Source organism: Seriola aureovittata, chromosome 19 (assembly GCF_021018895.1).
Source record: "Seriola aureovittata isolate HTS-2021-v1 ecotype China chromosome 19, ASM2101889v1, whole genome shotgun sequence".
Lineage (NCBI taxonomy): Eukaryota > Metazoa > Chordata > Actinopteri > Carangiformes > Carangidae > Seriola > Seriola aureovittata.
The window spans coordinates 2,711,387-2,722,824 of record NC_079382.1 but is presented as its reverse complement, the minus strand read 5'-3'; the positions used below and the strand labels follow the sequence as shown (position 1 = coordinate 2,722,824).

The window sequence follows — 11,438 nt, the reverse complement described above, 5'->3', positions numbered from 1 at the left end:
TTTAAGCAGTCAAGCTAAAATGTACATGAATATCTTCAACAAAGAGGTACAGACCTTTACTTCGAGACGGTAGAAATTCTCCTAGAATACAAAAAGAGAAATGGAAAATCAGCAACATAAAAGAACAAAAATACAGATTTCACTGGATAAAACATGCTAAAGTTTAGATACACATACACATACAGTATATTATAACTTTCATTAGAAGTTTAATAGGTTAGTGGCAGCAGTTAGCAAAGAAAGTTAGTAAGAAACAGAATCTTTTTAGAAAGGAAAGTTAGCTATATCAGTGCAGCTAGTGAAGATAAACATCACATTGGTCGAGTACTGTGGTTTCCTGCTTGGTGCCTTCATTAGTCTACTGTTACAGGGTGGGGACAGGACTCATCAGTCATTATATTTGTAGAGTTAATCTACACATACCCACAAATAAAGCCATTGTAGACATTGTACCTTTTGCTTTCTTAATCTTCACCTCCACTTCCTCCTCCTCCTCCTCCTCCTCCAACCATCTTGAATCTTTGAGATGGTTCATACATAAAGTCAGTTTAAAACTACCACCATGATGATAACCAACTGGCCATGTGGTCACCTAGATCCATGTATGTCTGTTATAGCAAAACTATGTCTGTGAAAGTAGCAGCTTCTTGCAGCGGCATTATTTTCCATCAGTTTTCATCTATTTCATCTATAAATCTTTTGTTTGCAAAAGATCTATAGATCAAAATAGAAAGATTCTTTAAGACACATCATGAAAAATTGCAGTACATGTGCTGTTCATTCATCAAAGCAGCATCTTTTGTGGGTTTTTAAATGATCACCAGAACAACCATGAGATAAACTTTAGGTACACCAGACTTATAAGTGTGGGAAATACATTTCTGGGTGTAGATTGTACATGAGCAGTTAAAAATCACTCCTTCTTGAGGAGCTTACATTGATTGTTCTAATAATAATGTAAAGGACAGCACATGTAATGAAGTGCAGCATGAACAAGACATTCAAAAAGCAGCGAGCAGTCATTTCTTGTTCTATAGCTGTATGATCATTGCAAAAGGAAATAAAATCAAAAACAGTAGCAGTACAAACCTTTTTTTCTTACTGCGTATAGATTTCCTAGAGAAGAGTAGAGAGAAATGAGTATGAAATAACAATACTATAATATATCAGGAGCTCCATGTGTGTTTTTTCTACCATGTGCAGAGTGACTGTACCTTCATCTTCTTCAGGCGCGATCAGGTTCGCAGCAAATTTTAATATTACACTGATCACATTTGCTGTTTCCTCCACAGCATCATTCACCGCCTTCACGGGGTCCGAGCCGATCTTGGTGAGGCCTCCTGGTGGAGCAGGGACATGAACACAACAGCTGATTTAGTCACTCATTTTTTGGCTGAAGTTGTTTTCCTAGTTGTTCTTGACCAAACAAAACAAATGCATTATCAGTAAGAGCCTCTTACCTCTCACTTTTACATTTCCTCAGTGCAGACAAAGCTCTCATTCTCAAACGTGAACTCTACAGCGAAAGGTTAAACTGAGGTGGGGCAACACCAACTAAACTCATTTCATGAATTTATCAATGTCACATTCTGAGTGGTTGTAACCCACCTTCCAGTTTAACCATTGCAAAAGGCCTTCTACATAGCATACTGATGTGCAAATAGCCTTTACCAAAAATCACATTGACCCTCATTCATCGAGTTACCATTCATCAACATAAAAAAAGAAATTCCACATCACATTAAAGTCTTAAAGGCTACTAAATAAGATTTTAAAAGAAAATCTCAAAATTTCTACACTAACAGCTGTTGCATGTACAGCTGAATCTGAGCTGACATCAAATCTCTGCTCATTTATTTCTTTATACTATTAGAGGTTTTCAGGAGTCTCACAGTCCTTGAATATGCCGATGTTTCCGAGTCAGTCTGATGAAGGAGGGCCAGTGTTCCCAGTGCAAATACCATCAAAACATGATTTCATTTGAATCAGGGCTGTCACATAGATCTGAGTCTCCGGTGAAAGGCTGAGAAACTCTCAACCGGTGAACATGTTCGATTTTTATTGTAGCTGTGGTGTGAAATGTATAAACTCTGTATTCAATATATCAGTTAAACATGATTCCACTTTTGTTTGTTTTTATATCTTTCTTAAACAAGTCAAAATTTTTTGTACATCTCACAATTATTATCCCTGAATGCAACCAGGTTTACACAAAAGGCAAACTGGCAAAATAAACACTAGGAATTATAAAATAAATACATATCATACAGAAAAGTATAGCAGTAAAATGCATTTTAAAACACAGAGGTAGAGATTTCAGAAGAGCTTGATTTATCTAATTTTGTCGACAGGATCAGAACGCTGATGTTTGTTACATCAAGCTCGCCTGAAGTTCAAATATTCAAAACCAAAAGTTTTTTTCTCTTTTCAGGAAGGAAAATCCTTATTTTGGTTTTTCAAATATTTGAACCAGAGTTTTTTTCCTCTTCACACAGAAATATGCAAGTAACAGGAACAAATACATATATCTACAACGTAAAACTACAAGCTACCCTTGACATCATGTTACTGTACACCTGAACACTTGAGTAAGTACCAGAAAGAAAGCAGGACTGTCTAACATTGATAGCTAATATTAGCGGTCAATGTTAGGTTGTTAGTGGTTTTTATCAGCAAAAGGCTTCTGGTCTGAGCAGTTAGTATCAGGTAAGGTGCCTTGCCTCTATGCCCTGAATCCTTTAAAACCTTCCTGACGGCAGGAGGTGGGTGACCTGGTTGGATGAGAAACATAGTGGTAATAAGCAACAACATTAAGCACAAAGAGGAGAGAAGGAGGGCGGAAGAAGAGAGGGAGAAAAAAGCAGTGGTAGTGTGAGATAAAAAATATTCCTGTGTTCACACTGTGACGGTATGATGATGATAAAGTAGTTATGGCCTGTCACCTGGCAACACAATATTAATTTCAATGACCACTGTGACAGAAAGAACAAAAGAGGACTTGGTATTTCTCTTAAAATCAATTCACACATTGATTTGTCCTCATGCTTCTTTTGTCCTCTTGTTCAAGATGACATTGTGAATAAAGAAGATATTTCATTATCAGTATTGCAGTCTAGGAAAATGTATGGAGTCCTATGTTTAGCTGTTGCCAGGTTGTTCCAGTTTTCTTCATGGATTTCTTTTAATTTAAGGTGAAAATCTCATATAAAAATTTGGGAAATGATGGTAGGTGTTCATGTTAGGGTTAGAAATATTGAATGATAATTAGAAGTTGAACACAACAGAAATTAATTAAATGATGGAAGCATTGTTTGTTTTAATGTTATGAGGAGAAATTGAACCAATGCTTGCATCTTAGTGATGAAGTTGTTACAGAAAAACATATGAACAAGTAACATTAGTAGATTTTATATCAGGGCAGTTTGATGTGTTGTACAGAAACATAAAGATAAAAGAATCATAGGAAAATTATGAAAAAGAAAGAAGAGAGAGATACAAAAACAATATCAATGATAAGACAGTACATTTAAAACAACATGACTTTATGCTAAGCTAACACAAAAGATCTTTCCAGCTTCAGGATGAACATCTGATTGGAGACCACTTAAAAAAGCCTGTGAGAAAGAAGCACGTCTTTCTGTTTGCATGACACCTATGCAGACAAAATTGTCATTAAATAAACTGGCATATCCACCTGCAGCTAAGTCGTCACATTGCTGACCAACATGGCATTAGGTTACAACACCTTCTCAGTTTGTTCCTGTTGGCACTGTTTCATCAGGTCTATCTTTGAAAGACAGTTTCCACATCTCTACATCATAAAAGACTACCGTATATAAACAGCTGTTGATCTCACAAAGTAGGACAAGATAAAAGGTTCTTAAGAATGTCATCCTGCACACAGAAATGAACAGTAGCCTATGTTGCTTCAATAACTGGCACATCTCTAAGTTGCACCAGATGCATATTGGTAGTCTGGTTGCTAGACTACCTGGATGTTAAACTTGTGACCACTGAGATGTTTTTGTTTTTGTTTTTTGCCTCTAATTGGATCTAAATCTCATTTCAAATTCACAGAAATTCTAACTGTCAGAACAGAGCTCATCTCGTAGCCATATGCATATGCAGTGTGAGCCACAGCCGGCCCACATTTGGTCCTCTAGTGCAACAATACGCCTGATCTGCCTGACTAACCTGACTTGTATGATAATGTATATTCATCATACACTTCCATACAACATGTAGTCTGGAAGAAGCAAAAACCCATTTCTCTATGGCTGTTCTTCAGTGTCTGACTCCAGTGAATACACCCCTGTATCTGAAACCAAGAAGCTTGGAGGTGACATAGGGCAGAACCACAAAACGAACAACAAACACCTCTCCATACCTGAGATGGTCTTGTAGTCCAGCAGATCAAACATGATGACAAAAACACAAGACCATGTAATGATGAGAGCCAGAACTAAGATCCAGGCCAGCGGGGAGCTGAAAGTAGAGTAGAGGTCATCTGTGAACGTTTTCTTGGGGGTCCGTGCAGACGGCGACCCGGCGTCTACGTTCTTATTGTCGATGACCATGGTGGTGGTGGTGGTCGACGACCGTGCTGTGAGGTACAATATGAGAATCCATGGTCAGATACATTGCATCAAATGTGGCTGATAGAACAGTACTAAATTAATACATTTCCACAAAGTCACACTGCTAGCTGGCCTGTGCAGCCAGTGTTTTAATATTAGAAGTATTCAGTGTTGTTTACATTGTTTTGATATAATTCTCTTAATTATAATTATCTTGCCGGTTTATTAGGTACATCTACTAATGGAGGCTGTACTGAAGTGCTGTTGAACTGTAATGCAACGTACTGAGAGCCTGAGCTGTTTCCAATATTTTGTCAACCCCATATACAGTTGTGTGCAAAAACTAAAAAGTTGACATTTGAAGAAAGGCTCATTTTTAATATCTGTTTGCTGTGGGGGTTTAATTTATTTCATCCCACTTGAAAACATGTAATCTGCCTGGGGGGGGGGGGGGGGGGGGCGACCTTTGAATACAACTGTATTGGAATTTAAATATCAGAAACACAACTCAGTATAATGCAATACAGTTCAACAGCACTACAAACTACATCCTCCAAAGTGACAATGAAGTCAATCAACACCTCTCTGAAACAGTTTCAACAAAAACTGAACATTATAACCTTCTTTTAGGCAGGTTTTACTGCATTAGGCTATATCAGTTTTAACATTGTGGACCTAATAAACTTAAAACTCCCTTTATTCTCATGGTGGTTCTGTTGTGAGGTTGAATTGACAACATTTCAATTCAATGCAGTTTATATTCTTGATTTACATGTGAATAAATTAATCACATTGTGCTTACAACTTGATCATGGGTTCAATAGAGGGTATTATAATGACTAAGAGTTTACACAGAGCTTTGAAAACATGTTACAAAGTGATTGAGGCAAAACAGACAACCAGATTAAACAGTTAAACTACAATTGTAGAGAGCGGCAGGTCGCAATAACAACACTTAACAGCAAAGTATTCAGACGATTAGGTATTAAAGTTTGGAGTAACTTTGATGTAACAGTAAGGAGTAAATAAACAGATAATGTGTCTTTAAAGAATTGTTTAAAGAATGTCGGCCACTCGGGGCTAGGGGACAGAAGACAAACCAAGCTAGCCTTGACATATTGCTAGCACGAAGTTGTTACGCTAAGGAGTTAGCAAACAGCTGCCCCTCATACTTCCATATCTACCTGACACAGAGGGGCATTAGCCTTCGTTTGAAGTAAAGTTGGCGTCCACCTGACGTGTGAGTCCAATATTTCAGCTCTGTTGCTTCTACAACAACGCTGAGAAGAATATCTGTCTCTTTAACTGCTAATATTAGATGTTTCACTTTTTTCGCTACTAAGCTAGTTGCTAACTGGTGCTGTGCTAGTAGCATTTTGTGGGTTTATGACAGATGGAGGGTGATTAAAGAATTGAGACAAAACAATCGAGCAAATTTGCCAAAAGAATTAACGAAGGATGTAAAAAAAAAAAAAAAAAAAGCCCAAAGTTTCCTGATTTCAGTATTATAGTATTCTGCCACCAGTGTTGAAAAGCACATTCTTTAAATTTGGTGTTATTTTAGCTCTAATCCTAACCTTAACCTCAACTCTAAACAATTAGCGTTCAGTTAAACATTGTGTTGCCATAGCAGCAGCAGCCGCAGCAGCAGCATCTGGCAATGGACTGACGTTAAATCTGTAATTTTGTCAAATATGTGACCAAGGAAATATTGAGAGGTATCTTCTATTATCTCTTTAAATGCCTTTGTTGCTACATTGTCTGTATGTGTTACCTATTTATATTTGTTTTACGACTGTTGAAGCGTGAATTAGTTCATTTATTCTTAGCATAGCATAGCATGAGGTACAATATGGTAATTTGACCATAGTCTATTGTTTTGTGAATCCTGTTTCCTTGTTACTGTACAAGCCTTAACTAATTTGTATTTTTAGTTCCCTGGATAGCTGTACACTTACAGCTTATATTCTGATAACTAATTTCTCAGTACATAAACATTTTCCAGTATTCATACATGTCTAGCACTATGATTTATATTTCGAGTTACAGTTCATGCCACAGGGTGTGATTTTCAGAAGAAAGTGTCTACCTGAAGTTGTGTGGAAAGTGGGTCAAGTAGCATTTAGGGTCAGAAAGTTGACAGCTACATTTCTGACTAGTTTCCAAACAGACTCTTAACACTGACCCAGTCTTGCACTTTTTTTAATATGGAAACGGCGCTATCTGTTTTGTGTTTTAATTTGCTTGAAATTAGTTATAAAGTTTATGATAATACAACATAGTAAGACACAACAAGTAGTCTACCTGTAAGCAATCATTTTCAACAGTGCATCATTTTAATGACTCTCTTTCATAAAGATATAAGACAGTGGATTCATTTAGTCTCATTTTGTCATAAAGTGCTAGTTGCTAATGTCACTGTGGCTGTGTTAGGAGAGTTCAGACCACCTGTTGACTCTCTTCAGCTCACATTTGGCAGCTACTGTAGATTACTCCTTTACTGCTGGCTCAAACAGCTTAGCAGCACTCTAAACACACACAGACACGCACACACGTCTGTCTAACTTCATTACTCTGACTCCAACAGGTCAGTTCAAAATATGAGGGACCACATTTGAAGCCTCCCAGAGGCTGCTGTGGGACGACTGTCATGACACTGGACGGCTGAAGGTTTTAGTAAGTGTGACTAAATGTCCTGAAAAATGTCAATGGGGTTACTTGTCCTTTTTTTCAAATGTAAAGTAAAAGTAAAATAATTCTTATTTTAGAAAATAATATAAAGAAAAATTCTGTGCATGGCAAATTAATGGATGGCCCCTCTGCAATATGAACTTTTTAAGCAGTATGATATACGGCCCAAGGATGATGATGTCAGTCTTTCTGCCTGTCCCAAGCAACTCCCAATTTTGGTAACCCTTTAAACATTTATCTAGTGTCACCACTCCCATTAGATTTTCACCTTAAACAGCGCTATGGTTACTGAGCCTGAAACTAAAAAGCAAATTGCTGGATTTTCATATCATTTGTGTAACACGAGAGATAAGACATGAGTAACTTTCATGTGTGACAAAATGTTCAAAAATATTTAGAAGACAGGGAGTATAAGCTACAATATTCATTATAGCAAATTTCATAATATAAAAATATAATCAGGATAAAGGTTTTGTATTGACGTCATATAATGTAATAACATAAGTCATAATACATGTCATGTCATACTTCTTTTGCACACTACTGTCGTGCTAGATAGCCTATGTTAACAAGCAGCCAGGCTAATAATAACCATCATAAATGTACCTTGATTGGTTCACGCATAGATGGATATTTTATGAGCTAATACACTGGATACATTTAGAAATTTACTGTTAATAAACAGTGTAACAGTGTAAATTAGAAATAGTAAATTAACTAATTGTAAATTAGAATTAGCCAGTATGCAAGTTAATGAAGAGATGGTAAATAGCCTACGTACACAAACTACAAATAGAAACATCCCAGTCACAGTTACACTTCCTTTAAGCTGTACTCATTAATATTAACCCTAAATAACTAACCCTAGCCCTAACAGCACAAACTCTTCAGTGTTTGAGGTGTTGCCAAAGTTATTTTTTGACTTTTTGAGTGAGTCATTATGCTACAGATCCAACAAGCTGCACTGCTGCACAGTCTTCCTCTGAGAGACATGATCCACAGCCCTTTGACTGTCAATCACTGGGGAGAGTCACTGGAATAGCTGATGCAGGACATTTCAGCAGCAGTTACAGTTAAGAGAGTTTTGCTTTTTCTTTCAGGCTTGGGTGGATGGATTTGACCACATACTGTAGTCATGTGATGATGTCTGCTGATAGTTGGTCAGTTTGTGCAACACTTTGGTTTAGATTATTGTATCTTTAAAACCACTGGCCAGATTGCTATGAAATATGGGACCCCAGTGACCATCAATCTAGCTCTGTCAACTCACATTTTTTACTCATTGGCCATCTTGTTAAATAGATATTGTGGTTTTATGTTTGTGAATTTACATTGTTGTGCAGCACTAATGTAAAATCCACTCTCCATTTCCTTTTTTTAGTGGTATACAATAAACCACTGAAACACTGTTCCTGACCCTTTGACCTTTTCTGACCATTGTGAACTTCTTCAGCAAAACCCTCAGATCAGATGTCAAAATTACACACAAAATATCTAATCAACCCTTTTTAGACTTGGCCACCACTTTCAAAATAAATCCAACTCTAAATGGTTTGATCAACCATCCATGTACGATTCCTCCTTTTATGGCTGACTTGTCTCCGGACTGCGGATGAGATTTCTGTTGTTATTCTCACTGGGTATCCATGGCAGCTCAGCTCAGAGCGGTCATTAAGAGCCTGTGGTTACCTATCCGGTCAGAATACAGGGAACTGTAGTCATAACATGTCCTTAATAAGAGAACATAGCTGAACCTTGATGCTATTAATCAGGTTAGCAGCTTGATTGAAGCTGTTTCCATGTCTCCATCTAGCATTAGTGCATCTGGTGTTATGTTAGTCTGGACACTGCAGACTGTCCATTCATTTTTTGTTTTTCCACTTTTTCCTATGGGATTGTCTCCATTTAAAGTCAGATATTTATATTTGATATTGGTTCACTACCTCACAGAAACCAATTCACTTCCTTAACTATGGACTGTTGTGTAAACACTTTGTCAACACTTCTGACTGACCTGATCTGTGTATTCACTTGACAGTCATAACTCCCATAATTACTCTTAGACAAAAACTTGCTGCCAAAAAGAAGCTATAGATTCAACAGCCTTTGAATATAAACGGAACAAGCATCATAATATCAGCACATCTCATATTTGCACAGATAAACCAAGCTAAAAGTTATAGCACGTTTTCCAAAATGCTTTAACATGAAGATCTTTCTTGTGCATAACAAGTCACTGGTAAAATATTATGGGCTGTTATTGTGGTTTCAAAACATTTCATTTTGTGATCTTGACTTTTATCACCATTTATTTTTTCTTGTAGTAAGGAGATAATTAAGAGGTAACTGTAAGCCAACAGTTATTTACATTGTTAATTGGATTCTTTAAAGAATAAATAATACCATGAGAGTACAAGTTTTGAGTGTGAAAAGTTCATTCTTGACCTTTGGAAACAGCTGCGTGAAAAAAATATTTTAATACATGTTTCCCTTACAAGCTTGTTTCAGAGCTTTCAACCAATGCTACAGTCTTCATCAGTGAATGGCCTTTACTGATTGAGACCATGATGCGACTGATAACTCCAGACCTTGTGTAAAAGGACCTTGTGTTCAGATTATATTGTTATTTTGTCAAACATAATATTTAACAGTGAGACAATACACTATTTATGTTATTATTTCAAGAAAACAATGATTTGTTCCAGATAACTGGGTAATTATCCTTTAATTATCCCTTAATTAATACCAATGCATGAAGTAATCCTACTCCAAAAGCCTATCATAAAGGTGCGAGTTGTCCCGCCTTCACAAGCGCATTGATGCAAACTGGAGAATCAAGGGGCTGTCAATCAAGTACATTCCCGCATGGTGCTGAGATTCTGTTTAATCAGCCAAATGAAGTGAAAACACCTGTGTAGGTGCATCATTGAGCTGTGCCGTTCATGAGATTTCAGGACTGCAAGCTTGAAATCTTCAATGGCAACCACAGCTGCTCTCTGCTTCCACACCCGTCCGTCTCCTCATTTCAGTATCCACAGACAAAAAACAGTTAAAATAGTATCCCAGCAGTGTCAGTCCATGTGGTTACATGCTACAGGAGGCACAGTGTTGATGCTGACTGATCTTATACAGAACAGTAGATGTCACAGGGGTCTTAAAGCTGCATTACAAATAGCAGATACATGATAGCGGCATATTTTTAGATGCTTCCAATCATGAAATCCCCCTACACACCAGATAGCACAACATCACAGAGTCTGTGTGCAAAACAAAACACACACCACTTCATATCTACACCATGAGAGTCTTCTATTATGTAATAAAATTGACTGGTAATACTTAATGTGATGATACTTTACCTTCAACTGCTTCAGTCATAGTTTCAGAATAAAAGTCCGATTCCAACAGTAAATCCTTTGTGCAGATTATGTTGCCATGAAAACAAATATTTATATTAGATCCTCAACTCGTCTGTGTAATTTAATCCCAGTCTTTAATTCCAACCCACCAACGTCATGTGAATGGCTGGTGCTGAGGATATGTGGAAAATCTGAACCCTTTGGCCACCGCTGGTAACACTACACCTCTTTTTCCATTCTCAGGACTTAATTCTGCACTTTTCTTTTGTTGTTCCAGAAGTCAAAAACTCTTGATGGGTCCAGATGACTGTGAGGTGGTCCTGATAGGTGACTTCCGTCCCAGTGGATGACTCTGAGGAGACAGACGGAGACCAAGTTGAGGTGGTCAGTGTCTTTACCCTTTGCTTGGTTGGGGCTGGTGTGGTAGATAGAGCAGCCTGTACCCCCCCCCTCCCTCTAAAAGCTCTGACAGAATTAGATCGACCACGGGGACTGACAGACGATGCAAGGGAAAGAGGGAAGAGATATTGGGAGAGAGAGCTTCAAGGTAACTTTATCCCACCAGCCAATGTTGCTGCTGGAGTCTAGTGATTACAGTGTGGACAGTGGTTTTCACACTGCTTAAACTTGAACATTTTTCTCTTTATTTGTTATTGTCAAAAACCTTCAATTGCCACCTATAAAACTCTAAATCTAATTAGGTACTGTTGCATTCACGCTATGTGTCTGAGCGTCAGGCCCAGAGTTATTCTTAGAGCGGATCGCTGCTGCTGGTATTCTGCTTCGCCTTTTTAGGCTAGAGGCGTGACCT

General features: G+C 37.7%; 1 protein-coding gene across 9 annotated transcripts in view; it reads right to left on the bottom strand.

Moving 5' to 3' along the window:
• LOC130187185 (triadin-like) overlaps positions 1–11,123 on the bottom strand; it is a 33,246-nt gene extending 22,123 nt beyond the window's left edge. For 4 of the 9 annotated variants that reach the window (XM_056404567.1, XM_056404570.1, XM_056404572.1 and 1 more), the window contains exons 1-6: positions 10,628–11,121; positions 4,388–4,603; positions 2,721–2,771; positions 1,215–1,340; positions 1,090–1,116; positions 55–81 (exon numbers count right to left, since the gene is read on the bottom strand). In XM_056404567.1, coding sequence (XP_056260542.1) covers positions 55–81; positions 1,090–1,116; positions 1,215–1,340; positions 2,721–2,771; positions 4,388–4,603; positions 10,628–10,646 — 466 coding nt within the window. In that variant the 5' untranslated portion in view covers positions 10,647–11,121. Of the gene's footprint in view, positions 1–54; positions 82–1,089; positions 1,117–1,214; positions 1,341–2,720; positions 2,772–4,387; positions 4,604–5,761; positions 5,931–10,627 lie in introns of those variants that run through there. The other 5 variants (XM_056404568.1, XM_056404573.1, XM_056404575.1 and 2 more) reach the window with 3 other exon arrangements.
• Between the last annotated feature and the right edge of the window lie 315 nt (positions 11,124–11,438).